The sequence below is a fragment of the Halichoerus grypus genome, chromosome 14, assembly GCF_964656455.1.
Source record: "Halichoerus grypus chromosome 14, mHalGry1.hap1.1, whole genome shotgun sequence".
NCBI classification, from domain to species: domain Eukaryota; kingdom Metazoa; phylum Chordata; class Mammalia; order Carnivora; family Phocidae; genus Halichoerus; species Halichoerus grypus.
The window spans coordinates 5,919,957-5,945,656 of record NC_135725.1 but is presented as its reverse complement, the minus strand read 5'-3'; the positions used below and the strand labels follow the sequence as shown (position 1 = coordinate 5,945,656).

Below are 25,700 nucleotides of genomic sequence, written 5' to 3'. Positions count from 1 at the left end.
GTTATTCAAAGCCATTATTTCTGGGTGATCTGTCTGTTGATGTAAGTGGAGTGTTAAAGTCTTCTGCTGTTATTATATTACTATTGATTTCTTCCTTTATGTCTGCTGCTAGTTGATTTATGTATTTAGGTGCTCCCACATTGGGTGCATAAACAATTACAATTGTTGTATGCTCCTGTTGGATTGTTCCTTTATCATTTTGTAGTGTCCTTTGTCTATTGTTACAGTCTTAATTTTAAAGTCTGTTTTTTTGGATATACGTATTGGTACCCCAGCTTTCTTTTCGCTTCTGTTTGCATGTACGTGTTTTTCCATCACTTCCCTTTGACTATGCATGTGTCTTTAGGTCTGAAGTAAGTCTTTAGGCAGCATAAAGATGGGTCTTGCTTTTTCATCCATTCAACCAGTATCTTTCGAATGGAACATTAATCCTTTTACATTTAAAGTAATTATCGACAGATGAATACTTATTGGCATTTGTTACTTGTTTTATGGTTGTTTTTGTAATTCTCCTGTTTTTCCCTTGCTCTCTCTTGTGGTTTGATGTCCTTCTTTAGTGATATGCTTTTATTCCTTTCTGTTTTTATGTCTCTGTCACAGGTTTTTGATTTGTGGTTACCATTAGGTTCATATTTAGCATCTTATGCAGAGGACAGTCTATATTAAGTTGATGGTCAGTTAGGTTTGAACGCATTCTAAAAGCACTAAATTTTTACTCCCGTGCGTGTTTTATATGATTTCATACTTCATACCATTTTATTTTGTGTATTCCTTGACTGAGTTTTATGGGTATAATTGATACTACTGCTGTTGTGCTTTAATCTCTGTATAGGTTTTTTTAAGTGATTAATCTACTTTATGTTTGTATTTACCTGTGGAATTTCATAATTTTCTTATTGCTGATTATTGCCTTTTCTTTTCACTCAAAGAATTCCCTTTAGTATTTCTTGTAAAGATGGCTTAATGGTGATGACATCCTATAACTGTTGTTTGTTTGGGAGACTCTCTTTCCTATTCTGAATGATAATCTTTCTGGGTAAGATATTCTCAGTTCCACATTTTATTCTTTTCAGTACTTTTAATATATCATGCTACTCTCTTCTAGCCTGCAAAGTTTCTGCTGAAAAACCAGGGAAATTTTCTGCTCCTTTTTCTATCTCTACTCCTCCTGGGATCCTTATAAATTGCATGCTAATATGCTTGATGATGTTCCTGATTTCCCTTAACATATTTTTGTTTTTTATTGTTCCTTCTACTCTTTGCTGCTCAGCTGGGTTGATTTCAATTATTCTGGACTCCAGGTCACTGATGGGTTTGTCTGCCTCCTCTAATCTGCTATTCATTCCCTCTAGGGTTTTTTTTTTTTTTTTTTGCTAAGCCCTCTAGGGTATTTTTAATTTTTAATTATTGATTCTTTATCTCTGATTGGTTCTTTTTTATATTTTCTGTCCCCTTGTTGAAGGTCTCACAGAGATCCTCCATTGTTTTCTTAAGTACAGTGTGTTTATGACCATCACTTTGAATTCTTTATCAGGCATATTGCTAATTTCCATTTCACGTAACTCTTTTGCTGTGGTTTTGTCCTGTTCTTTCATTTGGGCCATACTCTTTTGTGTCCTCATATTGTCTGTCTGGGTTTGTTTCTCTGTATTAGGGAAGTCATCTATGTTTCCTCATCTTGAAAGTAGTGGCCATAGGAAGAAGAGACCTTGTGGTGCCCTGTACCACAGTATGCCCTATTTACCAGAACCAGAAGGCATTTCACAGGAGTTTTCTTTGTGGGTACACTGGGCAGGGTTTGGTCCCTGTGCTGTTAAAGGCCCATTCTGGGGCTGCCGTGGGCTTTTAGTTGGGTGCTGTCTGCTGTCAGACCAGATACCTGTTCTCAGCCCACCTACTGGGTGCGCAGTCATACCAAACTACAGCATGCTCTCCCTGTGTTGTCCTGGAGAGGCTTTCCTTTGTGGGCAGGGCCTGGAGTCAAACTAGCTGTCTGCCCTTGTCCGTCTACTGGGGCTGTAATCCCACCGGTGTGTGTGGTTATATTCCCTTCTCTCCAGAGCAGGCCTCACTTTAGAGTGGCACTGGTCCCTGCTGGATTGTTTGGAGGGCATGTCTTGGCAGGCACTGTGGCGGGCTGGGTGGGGCTGGGTGTATGTTATTAGCGAGGTAGTGGATGAGCGTTCATGCTTGATTACTCCTAGTGTCAGACTATCTAAGCTGGGCTGGGGGTTAGAGAATGGTGCCCACCAGCTCTTTAGTTCTTGGACAAGTCTCCCGAAGATCCCTGTCCCTTCAGCGCATGTTCTGAGATTAGTAAATACATATGCTTCACGTCCACTCCGGGCTTTTGTCAAACTGCTGCTTCTGTGCTGTATCTCCTCCAGCTTGTTTGTTATGCTGGCTCTTTAAGGGGGGACTCAGTTTCCTGTTGCCCTCCACCTTTTCCAGAGCTAAGTCTTCTGATTTTTAAAGTACCTGGAGTTAAGCCTGCTGGTTTCCACACCAAATGTTTTGGGGACTCATCTTCCTTGAGCAACTCTTCTCTGCCTGAAGTTCGTGGTGTGGGGTCTGCTTCTCTCCCTTCTCCATGCTTGTGGTGTCCCTCCCATTTGTGGTTAATCTCCCCAGGAGTTTGGTTCCCAGTGGAGTTTCTGCCCTCCTACCCTTTTTGATATGTCCTCAGTATGATTAACTGTGGAAATTCTGTTCTGCCAGTACGCAGGTGGTTTTCTTCCCTCCCCTCCCCTCCCCTCTTCTTTTTTAAGAGAGAATGAGCCTGGGTGGGTGTGGGGGGCCTAGGGAGAGGGAGAGAGAGAATACCAAGCAGGCTCTACACCCAGTGCAGAGCTGAAAGGGGGCTCAGTCCCACGACCCTGAGATGATGACCTGAGCGAAAATCAAGAGTTGGGCTCTTAATTGAGCCACCTAGGCGCCCTCAGGTTGTTTTCTCAGTTAGTTTAACTAATGTGGCTGTTATCTAGGTGTATCTTTCATTATATGAATTTTAAATTTCGTTGTCCCTAAGTAATGTTGGAGTATGAAAATGTTAATTTATTTAGATCATTTCTATGGCTGCTTTCAAGCTGCAGCAGCCGTATGTGGCGCTCTATCTCTTCTCTTTTCTGCTCAGTGCACTGTAAGTTAGAGTAACATGTTTATAGATCAGGTGTTTCAAGTGCACACATACTTCCGTACCATAACATTCTGTATAATGTTTATTACTAGTGCATACCTATCATGTCAAAAGAACAAAAGAAGAGAAGAATAGGTTTTGAATATCATGCTTCTAAAATACATTGGAATATAGATTGATTTATTATTGGATTGGATGGGAAATTGTCTTAATTATGCAGTGACTCTATAGCAGAGGCAAAAGAATACAATAAAAGTTGACATTATCCAACTTAGTATTTATCGCAGTATTCCCATCTCACTGACATTAATAGAAAAATTAGAATATTTAAAGCAGAATATTTTCACAAAAAATGAAAATGAAGGTACAACCAAAGTAAGTTTAGCTGTTTTTTGATGACTTGAGGAATGTTACAGTACTGCTCAGTTTATTTGAATAGTTAGTGTAAAGTGTGAAATGACTGAGAATTACTCCCTGTGAAAAACATGTATGGGAGAACTTCAGGTGAAAAGATTTTAAAGAAGTTGAGAAAACACTAATCAGTACAACCTGAAGCAGAGTCCACTAAAGTGTGTTTTTAACTGATGGTGACAAAAATACACGCGGAGCAGAGAAAGGCTTAGTTGGACGGTTTACAAAGCTAGTGCACATGGAAGTGTTGAACACCTGTGGCCATTTTAAGTTGTTAGAAATAGAAGCTGGAGATCCTGACTTGCCCAATTCCATGGGTGTTTAATGTCTTAGCAGTCAGTGTAAAGGTTTATTGTTGATTTTTTTTTTTTTTTCTTACGTTGGGGCTCATTTTGAAATTTTTTGAACTTGAAGAACCACCTCAACTACTTACCAGACACTGAATGATCTGGCAAATGATAACTTTGCTGCAGACTTGGTAATGCTTGCACATGAATTCAGTCAAAACAGTGCTTAAATGTAAGATTTATATGTTGTCAAGTCATTTTGGTGACAACTACTGTCATACTCTTTTGTGTCCTCATATTGTCTGTCTGGGTTTGTTTCACAGGTATTGCCAGGCTGCTTTTTGTGTTTTCCCTGGTGTCAAAAATTAAACAGTAAGATCTGTTTTCCAACAAAAATTAGCAGTAGATATATTTTCTGAGCTCATACCCAGTTCCAGTAGCATATTTCAGAACTTGATGCAATTGCAAAGGAGATGTCTGTATTTCATAATCCATTTAATTGTGCAAATGAGGAGTGCTTTCACCCAGCTCTCAGTTGGAAGTGATTAATCTACCACATAATGACATGTTAAAAAGCAAACATCAGGAGAAGAATCTAGTAGACTTGTATACTTACCTACCAGTTGATGATTATATTCAGTTAAAATCATTTGCTCATGGATTCGTATCAGTATTTGGCACTACTTATGTGAAAAGACATTTTAAATAGAGTAAGATCTCATTACAGGCCAGCATTAAGGTGAGAGGGAACACTAACTTTAAACCCCAGTTAAGCAAAAATGTTACCCCATAAAAAGAATTTCTTTCTCTTTAGTGGATATGTATTACAAAGAAAATTATGCTCAGTTTTCATTACCATTATATTTAGAATTTTTTAGCAGTAAAATTTATGAGAATTTGTTTTCTCTCTGTATTAATTATTCCCTTTTATTTTTCTGTATATATGATGCTTTGATATCTTGAGGCCTTTTGGACCCTGGAGAGGCTGCCCTTCCCAAGGCCAGGCAATTTCTAGAGATAGCAATAAGGATTCACCTGTTAGTGTGCCTTTCACATGCAGACCAAGCAGTACATAGCCTGTACCCCCAAACATCAGCATTATGGAGCTCTTACCCTCTGGGCCACTGTTCCCCTGCCCTCATTACCCCCGGGCCGGGAACAGATAACTAGGGACAGCCCCTATATCCTGGTAAAGAGAAAATTGTTAGCTTTGTTTTTAGAGCAGAAATAATTTCACATTAATTTATTAATCTTTTGCACTGTACTAAGTATTAAGAAAACAAAGAAGTTAGAAGAAATTATTCTGGTCTTCAATTTGTAGAGATAAAATGCATATACAGAAGAGACAATAAAGCCACCTACTTTTTTGGCTGTTGAGAATCTAGTTTTTATTTCACATAGTTATTGTTTATAGCTTTTTTTCCCTTAAGATTTTATTTTTAAGTAATCTCTACACCCAGTGTGGGGCTCGAACTCACAACCCCAAGATCAAGAATTGCATATGCCACTGACTGAGCCAGCCAGGCGCCTGTTTTATAGTCTTTATCTACAACTTTGTGGAGATGTCATGATGAATATAATTTTAACTATTATAGTGTGGCTTGTATTAATATACTGAGTAAATCCTGACCTGATCCAAGTGATTTATCATCTCTATTTGTATAATTTAAGACATGAATTAATGTTTTAGCTCCTGAATTTTAAAATACATAAAGGATCATAAGTGGAGTTTATGAAAAATAAACTTTAATTTTTAGAGTATTTTTAGGTTCACAGCAAAACTGAGGGGAAAGCATAGAGATTTTCTTTATATCTCTTCGAAGCCCCAACACATGAATAACCTTCTCTATTATCAACATCCCTGGTACATTTGTTACAATTGACGAACCTACATTCACACACCATTATCACCTAGAATCCATAGTGTACGTTATGGTGCACTCTTGTTCTGTGGGTTTGGACAAATATAATGACATATCCACCAGTGTAGATACAGAGTAGTTTCATTGCTTCAAAAATCCCCTGCTCTACCTGTAATCCCTTTTCCAGTAACTTTTTGCAAGTACTGATCTTTTTCATTGTCTTCCTAATTTTGCCTTTTCCAGAATGTTCTGTAGTTGGATTCATACAGTATGTAGCCTTTTCAGATTGGCTTCTTTCACTTGGTAATATGCATTTAAGGTTCCTCCATGTCTTCATGGCGTGATAGGTCATTTCTTTTTAGCACTGAATATGTTATTGTTTGGATGTACCACAGTTTTTTTTATCCATTCACCTACTGAAGAACATCGTGGTTGCATCCAAGTTTTGGCAGTTATGAATAAGCAGCTGTAACATCTGTTTGCAGGTTTTTGTGTGGATATACATTTTCAGCTCCTTTGGGTAAATACCAAGAAGTGCGTTTGCTGGATTGTATGGTAAGACTATGTTTAGTTTTGAAAGATACTGCCAAACTATCCTACATGGTGGCTTTACCATTTTGTACTCCTGTCTGCAATGAGTGAGAGTCCCTGTTGCTCCACATCTTTATCAGCATTAGGTGTTATTAAATGTTTTGGATTTTGGCTATTCTAATAGGCCTGTGATGATATTTCATTGTTTTAATTTGCTTTTTCCTCATGGATATTATGATGTGGAGCATCTTTTCATATGCTTATTTGCCATCTGTGTATTTTGATGAGGTGTTTGTTAAGGTGTTTGGTCCAGTTTTTAATTGAGTGGTTTTCTTATTCTTGAACTTCTTGAGTTCTTTATTTTGGATATCAGTCCTTTCTCACGTATGTCTTTTGTAAGTACTTTCTTCCAGTTTGTGGCTTGTCTTTCTATTCTTTGGACTGGTTTTTGGTAGAGCACACATTTTTAACTTTAATGAAGTCTAGCTTATCTCTTCTTTCTTGTGTATCATTCCTTTGGTGTTGTATCTAAACGTTATTGCCAAACCCAAGGTCATCTAGATTTTCTGTTATCTTCTAGGAGTTTTATAGTTTCAAGAATTGGATTTTTTTTAAGTTTTAATTTTTTTTTTAAAAGATTTTATTTGAGGGGAGAGAGAGCGAGAGAACATGCACAAGCAGGGGGAGCAGGCTCCCCCATGAGCAGGGAGCCCGATATGCGGCTCAATCCCAGGACTCTGGGATCGTGACCTGAGCTGAAGTCAGATGCTTAAGTGACTGAGCCACCCAGGCGTCCCTAAAGTTTTAATTTTTAAGTTATAAGGGTGATACATGTCTGATGAAGAAAACCTGAGAAACACAAAAGAATCACCAATAATTCCACTATTCACAGATAATCATTAATTTTTATTTATAACCGTATATCTTTTTATGGATATTTGCAGATACTCATACTTAATAGCACTTAGAATTTGAAAGCTATTGAAGTCTATTTATCTTTAAATACAAAGTGATATTTCTGTAAGTGACTGCTAATGTCACTTATTGATGAGCATATTTGATAAATCTGTGTTTCATAAATGGAGGATTGTCTAAGATATTCTTTATACAAAGCAATCATATAGTTTTGTAATCTGCTTTTTTGACATACTATATCATGAACATTGTCTTGCTTCAGCATTTTTCTGTAATGTGATTTTGAATGTCTGCAAAGGATTGTAACTTACAGATGAGTGGATTTTTAAATTGATGAATAGGTATAAGACAATTCATAATTTACACCCAAAACTGGGATCTTAATTTACACATTACTTTGTAATTTGATTTTTTTTCACTTAGTATATTATGACTGTTCTTATTTCACAGTTCGGAAGTTTCTTATTTACTTTACCATTCTTTTTTGATGGACTTTTGGCAACTACAAGCAGTGCTACAGTAAACATTATTGTACATACATCCTTTTTGTATTGGTACCTTTATTTCTTTAGGGCAATTTCCCCTATGTAGTAGTTGTCAAAGGATATATCTTTATTCTTTTTAATAAATGTTGCCAAGTTATTTTTCAGCAAAGTTGTATCCATTCCAGAGTTACTCCTAAGTGTTCATAAGATTCCTGTTTTCCTGCATTTATGTCTAAACTAGATTGATGAAAAATGGTCTTGTCATCTAATTCCATTTGTTTCATTGCTAGTGAGGTTCATCATCTCTTGATGTATGAATTGGCCCTTTGCAGGGCCTGTGTTTGTCCATTTTTTTAACCTAGAATATTCCATGTCAGTTTGCTTGTTCTCTTCACTGTAGCTCCAGGTTCCAAGAGGGTTTCTTCTGCACATGGTAGGCATTCATACATTAAATGAAATAAATAGTATCTGAACATTCCACTCTTTAACCACAGTAAAGGATATCCTGTCTAGCTGTAGGATTCTTAGATTTAGGATTCTTTTTTTCTAGCCATGAGCTATTGTTTCAATGTCTTCTGGTTTCTGGTGTTACTGGTGAGAAATCTAGTGATAATCTATTCTCCCTCCTTTGTAGGCAACCTCATCATCTTTTTCTCTGTATGATTTTTCTCTTTATGATTAAAATTTAGTTGTTTCTGCTTGTTATCTCTAGATATATATCCTTTTCCATTAAACTGTCTCCCTCTTTCCCCTTCCCCTCCACCTTCATATTAAACCTGAATCTCAGTTGTAGTGTTTCTACAGCTAGGGAAATTTTCTTTTATTATTCTCTAAATAAATATCAGTTTGAGTTTGTTCTTCACGCCTCTTATCTTTCAGTGGTGATTTTATCTCTTCATGTTTTGTATCATGAAAGTGTTTCCCTGTGATCTTCTGGAGTAAAAGGTTCAGCTCCCATAAAGGATTATTCTTTATCATTTATTCTTTATATTTGTCTGATTTTTCTAGAAGGAAATGTTTAGCTCTGAAAAGTCTTGTTTATGTTCTCATAGTACCTCCTGAGAGTCCTTAATTTTTTCCCCACAGTTCGCTTGCATTCTTCTCTCTCATCTGTGTGGCTTATTAGTAGGATCCATATATTTTAGCTGTTTCATTTGTTACAGAGCTTCTTGTATAATATTTTCTTTCTTGTGTTCCATCAGCCACCCATAGAGGTCAGGCTTTCATATGGGTCTCTCTGACAATGCCCACCCGCAGATATTGGCTAAAACAGCAGTTTGCAGAGGCAGACAATCTTATAAACTGTTGTCCTCCGTCGAGGCTTAGGATGAGTCTCCTCTACTCTCAGGTGGTCTCTGGGTGTGGGGGAAAAGTGAATGGCTTTTCCAGACCAGGAGGTGTGGGAGCAGTTCAGTTCACCATCACAGCCTCTACTCGAAGCCTCTTGAAGTCATTAGGGTTATGTGGACAGCGCTGTGTCCACTTCCAGGATCAGTCACATTCAGCCTTTTCAGGGGAGTAACCATGGGGTTCTGCATTTTAAGTTACTTAGAGAACTTTGAAATCCCGGATCTTTGCCCAGTGCCTCAAGGAGTAAAGCATAGCAAAGCTTTCCCTCTGCCTGGTCCCTTAGCATATATTCTCTCCCACAAGAACTCAAGAGATCTTGGTGACCTGGACATCTCCATACTCATCCAAGACACGCTTTGGCAATTGTACTCTGAAAGGAGGAGGAGAGATTAAGAATGTGGGCTCAGTCTTTCTATCTTAACAGGATCCAGAAGTTAAACCATTTATATTGTCCAACTTTTTTGTTTGCCTCTGCCTGCAAAAGAGATTATTTTTAATTTTCTCTTCTTCTTCTTCTTCTTTTTTTTTTTTTTAAGAGAGACAGGGCGAGCTGGGGGGAGGAGGGGCAGAGGGGGAGAGAGAGAGAATCTCAGGCAGGCTCCACGCTGGGCCACCCAGGTGCCCCTTAATTTTCATTTCTTACATTGTAATGTAGGCTGAAACAGATGGAGAACCTTCAGTCATATGGTACTAGTTTAGAAAGGCCACTGATATTTTTGTAATCTGTTCAGTAAGGCAGTCACTCTTCTTTGCAAATAACCATTTGTACTAAAAGATAATCTATCAAGGTGCATTTGAAAATAATGTTAGGGGCGCATGGGTGTCTTGGTTAAGCATCTGACTCTTGATTTCGGCTCAGGTCATGATCTCAGGGTTGTGGGATTGAGCCCCCTCCTCGGCCTCCACGCTCAACAGAGAGCCTGCTTGAGATTCTCCCCCTCTCCCTCTGCCCCTCCCCCTGAGTGCGTGCCTGTGCGTGCTCTCTCTCTCTCAAATTTTTAAAAAAATGTTAAAGAATTGTATGCTATCATGGAATGGGTATTGGGTAAGTGAACTTTCTAGTAACCAGACTTTGGATTCTGAAGCTTTACTGGTTTTGATGGTCCTTTTCCTCAAATGCATTACTCATTTTCTTAGCCTCTTAACATGAAATACATTGATTATAAATTAACTATTGAAGATTCAGAGTTCTTACGGTAGCAGATTTTGGGTGTGTCTAATATGTGCTAGGCACTATTATAAATGCTTTATTTGTATTAAAATTAGTTCTTCATAGCAGTGCTCTAAAGGTAGATTATTTTTCCCCATCATATAGTTGAGGTAACTAAGAAAGATTAAGTAACCTGCCCAAGATTACAGAGATACTGTGTACCTAAGATCATATGCAGCCTGGTTCTAGAGTTCCAAAGTCTTAATTCTGCTTTACTGCCTTTCACTATTAGCCTGGTTGTTTAATCCTACTACCTATTGTGGAATGAAGCTGAACCTAGGAGATACTTTGAAACTTGCTTTTACAAAATGTCATTGATAGAAGGTGTGGGGAAGGATATACAATTGCGTGATCTGTAGAGCAATATGACATAACTCTCTGCAAATTAAGTCAGGACTAAAGCAGCCACCCTGTGTACTTTCTTTACTGCCTGACCTTCCCCACTCAAGTATTGTCATTGTGTGCTCTCACTCGTCAGTTAATACAAAATTCTATTTCTGTATCACCAACAGAACCATAGTCACCTCCTTATCAGCTGGTGCCTTAAAAAGAAATCTCACTGACTGTTTTTTAATGGGGTGTGGGAGAGAAAATCCCTTACCATTTTAAGAATTGGTATATAGTGTTTTTGGGGAGAGTTTTCTCTGAATTTCAGAAGTAAAATACCATTTCTGTAGACATGATTTCAGGCCATAATTATCCCTAAAATTTTCCTCAGTTTTAGACAGTAGATAGCCAGGCACAAGGAGCATTAAAATGAATTTTAAGTACTGTCTCGTTTGACAGTATGACAGATAGTAGCCCAATGTCTTTAGGCATATGTGTAAGTATTTTTATTGCAATTTTACTTATAATAGGAAAAAACACTGGAGTCCTTTGATTCTGCATTCCCATCTGATCACCAGTATAAGTGCCAAGTCCTGTCTCTAGTTTACTGCCATGCTCTTCTGTTCTTCTCACTGCCATAACCTCAGTGCAGGTCTTCTTATATCTTTTCTAGATTGCCTACAGCTAAAAACTTTTAGCTCTTCTTTTTTCTCCACTCAGAGTGCACCTTATGTATAGCTATTTCTAAATCAGAGCTCTTACTCTTATTTCCAGACCTTTCAGTGGCTTCCCTTTGCATTCAAAGTGTGTTCCAAATGCTTAGCCTAGTACTCAGGACCTCCTGTGATCTGGCCCCAACCTGCCATTCCAAGTCTGTTTTCTCCTGCTACCTTGACTATTCCTCTCACACCTAGCTAAATGGAAGTGTATAGGAACCTGAAAGTGAGTGTAACATGAATTAGAATGTAACTTATTTGTGAATAAGGGAAAGACAGTTTAATTTAGAATTCCTCTTGTGTTGTTGTGATTTTTTTTTTCCCTTCCAACGTGTGACTGTATTGAGTCACCAGATTAACAGCCGAAAGCGCAGTACTCCGACAGAGTGGGGTGCGAAGTTTCAGAGGCTCACAGTCCTGGACACAGTCCCTGTTCATCTCATTTTTTCCCTTTCATTTTGGTTTGACCAGACTCTGTTTTGGAAGTGATTATTGTGCAATTCTCCTGGATCTCTCTGAATTTTGTTTTCATTTCCATAACTTGATGTTCTTAGCCTTTCTCTAAATTACACTATTTTTGTTAGGATTATTTTTCATATGTAGTATTTATTGAACCATTATCTCAAATCTTGGTTTAAAACAACCATTTGTTTACTCTTATTCTGTGACTTGCTCTGGGTTTGGTTAAGAAGTTCTCCTGGTCTCACCAGTAGTCCCCTGGTGCTTAATGATCCAGATGCTTTCAGTCCCTGTCTGCTAGTTGGCGGGAGATGTCCACCTTGATTTTCTTTGTGACCCCTTATTCTCCAGTAGGCTAGATGGGGCTTTGTATGTGATGGTAGAAGCTTTTCCAGAGAGCAGAAGGTGCTGCTCCAAGTCCAACCATCACTTCCATTTCTTTTTCCAGATTTGCTTTATGGAGGTACAATTGATACAGTAAATACATGTTTTAAGTGTACAATTTGATAACATTTGAAACCATGACTACAGTCAAGATAGTGATGAACTATCCATCATCCCTACACGTTTCTTTGTACCTCCCCCCCCGTGATCCATCTCCCTTCAACCACTCATTTGCTTTCTGTCACTGCAGATTAGTGTTCTATCTTACTGAGGGACTGCAGCTGGTTTGACCATTCATCTCTTGGTGGGCTTTTGAGTTGTTTTCAGTTTTTGGCTATTCCAAGCAAAATGCTTATGAGCATTCATATACGTAAGATGTTTATATGGACATATATTTCCTTTTATGTCGGGTTAGTACTCAAGCGTGAAATAGCTAAATCATGAGGTAAGTGAATGTTAAACTTTCTAAGGAAATGCCAAGCTTTTTTCTGAAGTAGTTGTATCATTTTATATTCTTACCAGCAGTGCATGAGAGTCCTCTTTCCCCTTTGCCAACATATGGTATGGTATGATTTTTTAATTTAGCCATTCTGATGGATGTATAGTTGTATCTCATTATAGTTTTAATTTGTATTTCTCTAATGAAAAATGATTTTGAACATCTTTTTGTTTATTTGCCTTGTATGTCTTTTGTGGTAAAGTGTGTGCTCAGATCATTTGCTCATTTTATTCATTGGGTTCTTTGCTTTCTTATTGTCAGAGTCCTAGAGTTCTTAATGTATTTTGGATATAAGTCCTGTATTACATATATACTTTATAAAGAATTTCTCCTAATAGGTGACTTGTCTTTTCACTCTCCTAACATTGTTTTTTGAATGAAGTACTTAATTTTGATGAAGTCCAATTCATCAATTTATTTTATGCTTCATATTTTTTTATATCTTCTAGAAATTTTAATATATACGTACGTTTTTAAGATTTATTTATTTTTAGAGAGAGACAGTGCGGGGAGGAGCAGAGGGGGAGGGAGAGAGAGAATCCCAAGCATCTCTGCTGAGTACAAAGCCCAAAGTGGGGCTTGGTCCCATGAGCCTAAGATCATGACCCGAGCTGAAATCGAGTCAGACACCTAACCACCTAAGCTGCCCAGGCCCCCCATCTTGTAGAGGTTTTATTATTTAGGTTTTTATATTTAGGTCTGTGATATATCTTGAGTTAATTTTTGCATATGTTGCAAGGTATGGATCCAAGTTCAATTTTGGCAGTTTGTTGAAAAGGTTATTGCTTCTACACTATATTTCTTTGCATCTTTGTAAAAATCAGTTGTCCACATATATCTGTGTTTTTGTCTGTATTTGCTTCTGTGATGTGTTTATTTGCCTGTCTTTATGTTAATACAGCATCATTTTGATTAGCTTTGTAATAATTTTGAAATCACAATGTCAGTTTTCCAATTTCTTTGTTTTCAAAGTAGCTTTCACTGTTTTAGGATGTTTTATTTCCATATGAATTTTAGAATAACCTTGTTAGTTTTTTTAAAGAGGGTTTCTTTTTTGTTTGTTTGCTTTTAAGATTTTATTCATTCCAGAGAGGGGGAGAGAGCAGGGGGAGGAGCAGAGGAAGAGTGACAGACTATGCGCTGAGCATGGAGCCTGACACGGGCCTTGATCCCAGGACCCCGAGATCATGGCCTGAGTGAAACCAAGGGTCAGACACTTAACTGACTGAGCCACCCAGGTGCCCTAACCTTGTCAGTTTTGATGAAAGTGCCTGCTGAGATTTTGATTGAGATTGCATTGACTCGGTGGATCCATTTGGGGAGAGTTATCATCTTAGCATTATTGAACCTTTTGACCTGTTAAAAGATAAATCTCTTCATTTATTTAGATATTTTTAACTTAAGTGTTTTATTATCAGTGTACAGCTATTTCATACCTTTTGCTAGATTTCTTCTTAAGTAGTTCCTATTTTTGATTCTATTGAAAACAACATGTTAATTTTCTGGTTGTTCTTTATGTATATAGAAATGCAGTTGATTTTTCTGTATTGATCTTGTGTATTGCAGTCAATGCTAAACTCACTCTGGTACATTTTTGGTAGAGTCCATCAGATTTTCTGCATAGATGACGATGGCAAAGGATAGTTTTCATTTTTCCTTTTTAACTTAGATACCTTTTATTTCTTTTTCATGCCTGATTTTACTGGTTATCTTGTCCAGTACAATGTTGAACAGAAGAAAAGGATTCGGTTTTTCACTATTAAGAATGATGTTCTAGGTGTTTTGCAGATCCCCTTTATCAGGTTGTGGAAGTTTTTCCTCTCTTGCTAATTTGCTGACAGTTTTTAATCAGGAATGCTTTATAGGATGTTCAATGCTTTCTCTGCATTTATTGAGACTATCATATTGTTTTTCTTTTTTGATTTATTAATATGGTGAAATATATTTATTGATTTTTTTTAAATGTTAAACCAACCCTGCATTTCTGAATAAACCCCTTTTACTTATGATGTATTTTCCTGATAATATATTATTAAATTTTCTGTGATAAAATTTTGTTTAGAAGTTTTATATCTGTTGATAAGAGATGCTGGTCTGTAGTTCATTTTCTTATAATGTCTTTGGTTTTGGTTTGAGGGTAATGCTGGCCTCATAAAATGAGATGGGAAGTGTCCCCTCCTCAGTGGTTTTCTAGAAGAATTTGTGTTGAATTCATATTTCTTTCTTAAATATTTGGTAGAATTACCAGTGATACCATCTGAGCATAGAGTTTTCTTGTGGAAAGGATTTTAGTTGAAATTTAAGTTTCTTGAATAGACGCAGTAGGCTTTTTAAGGTACTTGGATTGGCAGTTTCTGTCTTTCAAGGAATTTGTCCTTTTCATTCAAGTTGTAAACTTTTTGTCATGGTTATTCATTATACTCCCTCATTATTCTTTTAATACCTCTAGAATCTGTAGTGATGTCACCTCTCTCATTTCTGCTAGTGATTATCCCGTCCCACCGCCCCCCAGTCAGTTTGAGTAGAGGTGTATCAATTTTAATGATCTTATTAAAAAAACAAAAAACAAAAACCAGAATTTGGTTTCACTGATTTTATTTTTGTTTTGTGTTTCATTGATTTCCACTCTGACCTCTGCTATTTCCTCTTCTTAGTTTGCTTACTTTGGGTTTCATTTGCTCATCTGTTTCTAGTTTAAGGTAAAAGCTAATGTCATGGATTTGGGATTTTTCTTTTTTTCTAATACAGCTCTTTAAAGCTCTAAAATTTCCCCTTAAGTACTGCTGTAGCAACATCCCACAAATTTTAGAATACTGTATTTTTTTCAATTTCCTTTTGATGTCTTCTTTGATCCATGAATTATTTAGAAGCATATTATTTAGTTTCAAAATATTTGAGAGTTTTCCAGAAGTTTGTTACTGATTTCTAATTTAATTCTGGGGTCAAGGAACATATATTATACCCATTTTATTTTTACATATGGTAAAACCACAACATATATTGCTCTTATTCTTGTTTGAAAAGTCAATTAACTTTTAAAGAAGTTTAACTGAAACAAATGAAATTTGGATTAAATTTAATACAACTGCTTTTTCTGACTTCTGCCTCCACCCTTGGGGACTCTTTATATGTATATTAGGCGACTTGAAGTTGTCCCACAACTCACCAGTGCTCTTTCAGCTTTATTTTTTTTGGGGGGGGTGCTGTTTCATTTGGATAATCTTTACTGCTATGCTTTTATGACCGGTGAATTTTTCTTTTGCAGTATTTAATCCGCCATTAGTCATATCCACTATATTTTTAATCTCATATTTTAATTTTTACCTCTCAAAAATGGTTTGGGTTTTCTATATTCCCTAACCTTTTGAACATGTGGAATATGGTTATAACTGTTTTGAAACCCATTTGTGTTCTAACATTTAATTGAGTTCGGGATCATTCTTGATTGGTTGATTTTTCTCCTCATTGTGTCTCATGTTTTCCTGCTTATCTGCGTATTTGGTAATCTGTGATTGGATGCCAGACATTGTTACTTTACTTTGTTGTGTGCTGGATATTTTTGTGGTCCTATAAAGCTTGAGTTTTGTTCCGGGATGAAGTGATGATTACTTGGAGACAGTATATGTTCATGTCTTATTTTATTCTTTGTAATGTGGGTTTTGAACAGCACTCAGTAAAGCTAATTATTCCCCACTATTCAGGCCATACCTTTCTAGGATTACCCCAGGAATACCTGAGGACTACTTTTCTGAGCATTCTTACTAATTCCCTGTGAATTACCAGTTCTTCAGTCTGACTGTGGGACAGGCACTGTTCTCAGGACTGTTGGAGCACTATTCTTTTTACTAATTAATCCTTTTGGTTTGGCTTCTCTCCTGCCTTGAATAGTTTCCTCATATGTGTGTGTACGGTACTCTTGGATTTTTTTCTGTGTGCAGCTCTCTCCTCTCTGGTACTTTTTGTATGAATTGTAGCTCCCTTATTATTCTTGGGCTCTCAGCTTCATCTCCATAGGTTGGGGAGTCCACCAGGCTCTGCCTTAGTTCCTCTTTTCAGTGCTGTGACCTGGAAACCTTCCCAAGGTAGTAAGCTGGGGCAATTATAGGACTCATATCAATGTCTCATCTCTCAGGGATCACTGACCTCATTGCTTCATGTTGGTGTTTTGAAAACCATTGTTCTCAGGTTTTTATCCAGGTTTTTGTTTTGTTTTGTTTTCAAATGGGAGCATAAATTGGCTTCACCTTAATCCATCATCTTGGTTGGAAACAGAAGCTTCCCCCCTCCCTTTAAATTAGTGCTCTGGTATAAAAGTGTGGTAGTAAGTGTTAGAAATGGTAATTTTTGATACGTATTCATGTCAAAAGATTCATCATTTATTTTTGAGTGTGTGTGTGATTTATAGCTGTTTTTATCATTTCCCATTTAAATATATTCATGTATCTGAATGTGTAGAGCCTAAAAGAGTATACAGAAATGGTAGGTAATTATCTTCATGGTAGGATTTGTGTGATTAATTTTATGTATTCGAACATGTATAATAAAGAAATAAAGCTAAAAACAGTAAACACCATTTACAAACCAGTGTAAAGAATTAAATAGTGCTAATCTGTTATTTCGGCCTTATTTGAAGCCTAACATGACAGTGTATTAGGATAGAAGATGCATCTCTAAATCATCAAATCCTTATCTTTTAATTACTACAGAAATCTTTGTGATGCATCAATCAGGTTATTGGAGCCCAGATGCATGAATCTCCTTCATGTTAAAAACGGCATGTCCTAAGGAGGAAATGCACAATGACTTGAATTCTGAAGTATGTGGTGAATTCATGTCCAGTGGGAGCCTTGATTAGATAATGGTAGAGGAAGGTACTGGGATTGCTTCCTTCAGGTGAAGCATTAGTTTTATGTAACAGTTGATTTGCATCATGACACAGCTGGATTTAAATTCTTCCTGTTTACAGAAAATTGCTTTTATATATGTTATGCATCAGTCATAAAATAATTTTTAAAATATATTTAATTTTGAGTAGCAAGGGGAAACTTCCCAAATGCCCACCAAAGCAGAATACAAACAAGCAGTTAATATTGATGCCATCAACAACTACCACCACCTCCAGATTTCAAACTCTTCTTTTTAAACTATGGAGTTATCTGAGGTAGTTTGCATGGTTTTTCAAATCTCTATTTGCAATTTGCAATTGAAAAAAAAAGATATTTCTCTGACTGAATATTCATACCTCTCTGACTGAATTTTTAATGTGTTATTAATATCCTTTAAAATTGTTTCTGGAAAGTTCTTTTCCTGCTAAGTGGTGTTACTAGAGACAAGTCTGTTCCATTCTCCATTTAAGTAGTGATTTCTCTTATCCTCTTGATAGCCTTTATTCTTATGTGTCTGTGACCCTTATTCATGGATATACAAAAGAAAGAGACATGAGGACTTGTTATTCAAGTTGCTTACAAAAATTGTTAGGCCTTTGTAATTACAACCACAGAATCCAGTAGAATAAGACTTGGAGGAAGAAAAAAAAAAATGAGATACGGAATGATACGAGGAAAGAAAACTCAGAGGTTCTTTATTTTGTCTTTTTATTTTCTTAGAAAAATTATTGTATGTGTGTGTTTGTGAGAGAGAGAGAGAGCAAGAGAGAGAGAGAGAGAGCAAGAGACAGTGTATATGTGTATTAGAAGAAGGTATTGGGACTGTTGCCTATAGATTAGGCAGTCGTTGTATGCTTATTTGCAGTATTTTGGTGGTGGAAAGAGAAAAGCCATCATAACACTGCATAGTAACAGTTTTGGTATAGTTAACAACAAAGATGCTACTTTTTAGGATGATCATTTATTACCAAAACTTTTAAAATTGTTCAGAGGTGGGACTTGTTCAAAGGCAGGATTGTTTAGGAAAAGGTCAGTGAGATCTGGAAGTATATAGCATTTATATACATGTGAAGCTACAGATCATAGTAAAGATTGATACAAAATACCGGAATAGTAAATCAAGCCATTATTTGTAATTTTGTATAGTATACCATATATATAAAATTTCTAAATGCTGGTACAAAATGATGGTGTATTTTCTCTGACATAGTAGTCCTTTAAGCACTTGTTAAAATTATGAGTATATTATTAGCATTTGATATTCTGAAATGTTGAACTTTTGACCTTGAGTGGCTGATTTTCCAGACAACATTTGTATGCTATTCATGTAAATGCCAGACCGTATTATCTTACTTTTCTAACCCATATGAGGTAATAGTACAGTTTACAAATTTCAAAGTCACTAATCTGTGTAGGGGTTATGATGTCTGATATGGTTTGATTTGAATCTGTTTTCCTTTGATCCCAGATTCGCCACATTTGAGGAAGGTAAAATTGCACCTGAGGAATTAGAATGATGATCTTAGCCTCTTGTGTTTTGTGTCCCAATATATTGAGGTAGAATTTTGGAATACATTATGAAATAGTAGAGTTTATAGCTTAAGCAAAACACCTGGCTGCTGAAGAAACTGTTTTTCCTCTGGCATTCCTTTAAGTGAAGAACAGAAGCAAGTACTGGAAAGAAATTTGAAACCTTGAATAATTTTTTTCAGTTTTCTTTGTATTTTGGGTAAAGCCCACCTGCTTCTAAAATAAGAGTTCAGTATTAATATATAGTAGTTTGGGCCAAACAGCTGCCACTCAGGCCTAAAAATGGTTAGAAACAGCTAAATATAGTATTTTGTATATTTCTATAAATATAAAGTGGTTGAGCTTCACAGATATCACAGATATGTGCCATGATTATGAAATGTTTCAATACAATTTGTATTTTAAAAGTATTTTGTTAACTAAAAATAACTGATGATCAAATTTGGAAATGAAGGTTCTGTTTTTCTTTTGTGTCTCAGTATATTTTATAGTAAATAGGCCAGTTGATTGATTTTGAAATATATAAATATGTTATTCTGAAGTTATATTGTGTGAACTTTGAATACAGTCAAGAACTTTATCATAGTATTACTACTACTTGGTGACATTGTTGCTTTGAAAAATTAGAAAAAATTATTTGCCATATTGCACAGTTCAAAAAGTTATGTATATTTTGTAAAATAATCATCTGCTATTGAATACTATAATTATTTTAGAGTATTAATGTCTACAATCTATTATGAACTATTGATTTAATGACATTATGAAATATCAAAATATAAAATCTCCTTTCGTGGGTTATATTAAACAAGATGGGTTATATTAAAACGAAGTCATTTTTTAATTGTATAATTAGATTGTAGCTTTTCGAAAGAGGATTCCCATGAGTGAAGTGTTTTCAAAGTAAGAATATATAAAAATAAAATTTAAGGTGTTAGTCATAGCCTTACCCTTTAATTCATGGCAAATAAAATTTATCTTTCAGACTGCATATGGCTACATCTTGTTTTTTCATATTACATCTACAAGAGGGGACAAGTACCTTTATGAACCAGTGTATCCCAAGTAAGTTTGTTGTCTTTCATTCTTTTAATAATTGGTTTGCTTACTTTGAATTCATAAAAACATTCCAGTTTTGCATTGTGTGAAGTGAATAAAATAAAGACAAGCCGGTACTTTAAAAATAGTATTTCAGAAATTACCAAGTCTTTGAACTGTCATTAATTGAGTAAAGAATTCTGTTGCTAAAAAAAAGTCTGAGAATCTTAGGTGAATGTACTGTATCCCTTCTTGGACGTTGAGGGTCACTACTAATACACTCTAGCATTATTAAGGAGGAACTAAAATATCATGAGGGGAAGAGAGGAAATGTCAGGAAAGTTACAGGCACTTTTTCCTGTATATTTTTGTATGTGCATAGAAAAACATGTGTACCCCAAACAGCGGTTACCTCTTGGATAGAACTTGAAGGAACATGGACTTTGATCTTCAAACTATGTTGTTCTGTATATTTTGCATTCTTTTCCTTAATTTTTTTGCCTTACTTTTGAAATAAAAGAACATACCAATTTTAAAGCATATCCTCTTTTTTTTTTTTTTTAAAGATTTTATTTATTTAATGAGAGAGAGCGAGTGAGCATTAGCAGGGGTGAAGGGGGGCAGAGGGAGAAGCAGACTCCCCACTGAGCAGAGAGCCTGATGTGGGGCTCGATCCCAGGACCCCTGAGATCATGACCTGAGCCAAAGGCAGATGCTTAACCAACTGAGCCACCTAGGTGCCCCCTCTTTTTTTTTTTTTTTTTTAAAGAAACATCAAACCATTAAAGCTGGATGACTATATAAATGAATTTTTATCACATTTCTAGATGGTAGGAGATGGCCAGAGTTTATTAGGTATATAAGAAGTTAGAGGGAAAGTAGATTTCAATATATGAAAGTTTACATTTCTGAAAATTAACAGGAAGAAAGAACAACATTAAAAAGGCAGGTAACAAACTGGGGAAACTTTTTTCAGTAAATAGGACCCAGGCTTACTATTTTTATATTTTATAAAATATTATATTTTAGGTAATTTTTTAATAAAATGTATTTTAAGGAGGCATAAATTGCTAAGAAACACAAAGATTTCAAAAGGTAAATAGGTAAAAGCGATCTCATAAGAGGAAATATAAGTAACAAATACAAGAGAAACTTAATTAGTAACTCAAACTAAACACCAGTAAGTCAAAACAAAACATTAAATACAAATTTTTTAGAAACCTATACATTTTAATATGTAAAAATTTTTTTTTTTTAGAATTAGAAACTTTTTAAAGATTTATTTTAGAGAGAACACATGCGTGCATGTGAGCTGAGGGAGGGGGAGAGGGAGAGAGAGAATCCTAAAGAAGACTCCCCACTGAGCATGGAGCCCAACATGGAGCTCTATCCCAGGACCCTAGGATCATGACCTGAGCCAAAATCAAGAGCCGGCTGCTTAACCGACTGAGCCACCCTGGCGCCTCAGTATGTAAAAAGTCTTTTTTTTTTTTTTTTTTTTTTAAATTATTACTCTGCTAGCAGAGGAATGTTAAAATATGTTCTTAGACGCTTTTGGTAGTAGATATACAAAAACGTGTGATAATCGAGAATTTCAGTATGAAAGTTAACTGTGGTATATTCTCAAATAATATGCAGTCATTAAATATACTTTAAAAAATTTACAAACTTGAGAACTTGATCATATTAAAATGCCAAGTGAAGAAACGAGTCTCACAAAATTATATATGTAATATGACCACAACAACTTTGCAAAAGAAAACAACAGAAATTATCTTAAAAAAAAAAAAGAGTAATGTATATTTATAGTAATTGCTCTTGAATGGTAAAACTATAGTGATTTTTCATCTTTTTTCAACTCTTGAATTTTCCAGAATTTTTGATTTGCATACACTATATTCAATGTGATTAAAAAAAAAACTATTTGAAAAATGTATAACAAAAAGCCAAAATGTTTTTTTAAAAATTGTGTTATGAAAGTTGTTTAATACTTGTCGAAATTCTTGAGAAAACACTTTGTGAAAAGCTAATGTAGGCCATGTAGAATGTAACTCCGATCCCCTTATCATAGATTTTAAGGAACTATCTAGATTTTTTTGATGCCGTAAGCCACTTGTTTTTGTGATCTAGTATTAGTTGAGATGTAAGTTGAATTTTGGAAATCTTTTGTACTAATTTGATTTTTTCAATCAATAGAAATCTTTAATGCAAAAAACCTTTCAATATATAAATTGTACTGTTTCAAATGTTATGGACATTTTGATAGTATGTATTTAGAAATTTTAAATTCAGTTTTGTGGATAATATAAAACTTGTTTTTTCATTCTAAGCGATAATTTTGTGAGCCTTTTGAGGAACTATTGTAATCAGTGTCTTTAATTACCTTGTACATTGCATATTTGAACCCATTTTATTGCTCTATTTAGACATGCTCCTGAAAATACTTGATTAATTTATACTAGTATAGGTAGGCAGGATGGGGAGATAATATCTCTTGATGCAGTGAAAAATACCATTTCCATTATTTCAAGTCACTAACATGATTTCATGTTTACAGCAATTTGGAATAGTGTTTTGAGGCTCACTTTTTGTGTTGCAGAGAATTTTAAGAGTTTCTACCTTCTGATTTTAAGACTTCAGAGGATGCCCCTTAACTAAGTAGTAGTGCTGACTGTGCATGAACTTTGCTGTGTTTGACTGTATGTTGGACTAGAGAGCTACAGAAAATACGTTGTATTTCTTAAAAATTTGGGCTTTCTTCCAGTGTATTGACGATCACAGGTTTCAGTGTGTGACTCAGTAGAATGTGTGTTCCCTTCGTATGGCATGAGTAGAGTGTTGCCTTAGCTAAAGGGCTAGGCTTTGGCCTCATGTAGACCTGGCATTGAATGTCCACTCTTCTCTTCCCAGCCGGATAACTTCTGTCAAGTTATTTAATACCTCCAAAACCTCAGTGTCTTCATCTGTGGAATGAGGTAGCAGTAGTAATTATTTCATCGGATTAAATGAGATCATGCACATTAAATGTTTAGATAACTGCTTAGTATGTGGGAAAATTAATGAAGGACAGCTGCTGTTCTTTTTTTTTTTTTAAATTTTTTATTGTTATGTTAATCCCCATACATTACATCATTAGTTTTAGATATAGTGTTCCATGATTCATTGTTTGTGGATAACACCCAGTGCTCCATGCAGAACGTGCCCTCCTCAATACCCATCACCAGGCTAACCCATCCTCCCACCCCCCTCCCCTCTAGAACCCTCAGTTTGTTTTTCAGAGTCCATCGTCTCTCATGGTTCTTCTCCCCCTCCGATTTCCCCGACAGCTGCTGTTCTTAATGCTATTATTAATATACCTTTTCCTTCACCGAATTTTTACTTCATTTCTAATATTTTAAGTGATTTTATATACGTAAGTATATAAGAAGTGATTTAATATGTAAATCATATTTTATATGTATAGTATATGTTAAATGACTTAATTTTTAATATTTGACTTGATAATGTACTTCTTTCCCAGTTTAACTTCTAGTAACTGCTACATAAAAATCAAACAGTATCTTAGAGGGAAACAGTTTTGTAGAGCAGAGCACATTAGAATCAGCCTGTTGTGTATTTTAGTGCTGGACTGCTGTCTAGTTGGGTTACTTAGCCTGCTTAGGTTTTTAGTTTTTCTGTAGAATCTATTTGTAAAATGGGAATAAAAATATTTTTTCTTCAATTGTTTGGAGGATTATAGGAGTTCATGTTTTTAAAACTGGGAAAGTGGTTCATATATGGGTTTGAGGAGAGTTTAAAAAAATGTTTAATGTTAATGTTTAAAAAAACGATAAATGCATTGTCATTGTCATCTGTGCCATTGTAAGCACTTAGGTCAGGACACTGTTCTGAGCATCTTTTCAACCTCATTTAATCTTGGTAACAACCCTGGGAGGTAGTGAGGTACTGCAGCACAGAGAGGCCAGCTGACTTAGCAGTGGTCACTCACTGGTAAGTGGCATGGCCACGATTCAGGCAGAAGTGCTGTAGCTTCCAAGTGCATGCTCTTAACCACCAGTACTTCACTGCCTCAGCCCTATTTATGCCCATCTAGTCATCTACTGCTTTGGGGTTTTTTTGCGGAGTAGTGAATCAAAAACAGGAGAAATGATCTGGAGTGGTTTATATACGTAATAGTTGTGAAGAATAGAAGCAGTGTAATTGAGGCCAGTAGTTAGTCGTACTCTTCTCAATTATAGAAACACTGTTGTCTCTTATTTCTCTTCTTTAAATTTTATGAGTTCATCGCATGAGTTTTTCTGGAGTATCTCAACTTCCCTGTATTATGTGACAGCATCTTAACCTTAGACTGCATATCATTTTCCATTATGCTCCACCTGAGAACAGGTTGGATGTCCCTGTGATCTTCCATAGTTTCCACATAGTGGTGTTTCCAGCATCCTTCCTGTTCATGTTGGGAGTCAGCCTTCAACAATGGTGGCAGTCTTACCACGTGACGATGCCTCAAGGGTCATTTACTCTTTGATTACTGTTTCAATTGTTTTGATCTTTTTGTACATTTCATTCTATATTAAAACATCCCTTCGTGTTAGCTACACAGACCATTGGACAGAGTTGTCCACTAAAGGTCTGTCTTGGCTTTTTCTTTCATATTTTGGAACTTGCATTGAAATTTATGGAGGAAACTCTGGCAGAATAAATTAGAAATAACTTGTGTATAGCTTTAGAGTGTGTTGATTTGTTTATATTTAAATATGAGTGTAGTAGATCTTGAAACTGCAAATCATATTTAATTTTATCATAATGAAAATAATTTCAACAAATATGTCCTAATGTATACTTTGTTAAGAGTAGAGACTTTTTTCTTTTATTCTGTCTTTCCACTCTGTCAACCCCCTCTTTTGCCAGACACCAGCTTTACTAGTAAGAGGACAAAGTTCTAAAAAAAAAAAAAAAGAAAGTTATACTAAAATTCAGTACATTTAATGATCAAATGTTAAAGATACAGAGATTATCTTTTCAGGGGAAAAAAAAAACAACACTACAGAACAACTATCAAAACTCAAACCTCTTGGGATGCTTGGGTGGCTCAGTTGGTTAAGCATCTGCCTTCGGCTCAGGTCATGATCCCAGGGTCCCGGGAAGGAGCCCAGTATCTGGCTCCGTCTCCTCGGGGAGCCTGCTTCCCCCTCTCCCTCTGTCTCTCCACCCCCTATGCGCTCGTGCTCACTCACTCTCTCTCTCTCTCAAATGAATAAATAAAATCTTAAAAAAACCCCAAAAACCTCACACCTCTCGTTTCCTTTTCCTTACCCTCAACATAGTTTATTAGTTTTGAGACTTCTTACTAGCTGACTGTTAATGAAGTAGTGTCAGATGGGAAGCACGTAGATGATAATAGCTCATTGAGGTTAGCAGTTTCTAATCTCAACACAGCTTACCCATTGAAAAATCCTGAAACATTTAAGGGACAGAAACATTTACTGAAATTACATCACATTTAGAGGAGAAAAGGTCTGAATTAGAGGTGTGAAAGTTTCCTTCAACATTTGTTACTTCCTTTTTGCTAATAAATTTTTAGTGTTTTCTGGAAAATAAACTTTAACTGCTTTTTTCCCCCTTAAGGCTCTATAGATTTAGAGTGTTATTTCTAACAATGTACCTTGTTACAAAT

The 25,700-nt window shown here is 35.9% G+C and overlaps 1 protein-coding gene across 5 annotated transcripts in view; it reads left to right on the top strand.

Annotated features, from left to right (window-relative positions):
• The window catches only part of RIC1 (RIC1 partner of RAB6A GEF complex), a 347,665-nt gene that overhangs the window by 239,097 nt on the left and 82,868 nt on the right, over positions 1-25,700 (top strand). For 4 of the 5 annotated variants that reach the window (XM_078061220.1, XM_036084159.2, XM_078061219.1 and 1 more), the window contains one exon: positions 19,974-20,053. The exons of the other annotated variant lie outside the window; for it this stretch is intronic. Coding sequence is in view for 3 of the 4 variants with exons in the window: in XM_036084159.2 (XP_035940052.2) it covers positions 19,974-20,053 (80 nt within the window). In the remaining variant the exon portion in view is untranslated. The remainder of the gene's footprint in view (positions 1-19,973; positions 20,054-25,700) is intronic. 5 annotated transcript variants of the gene reach the window in all.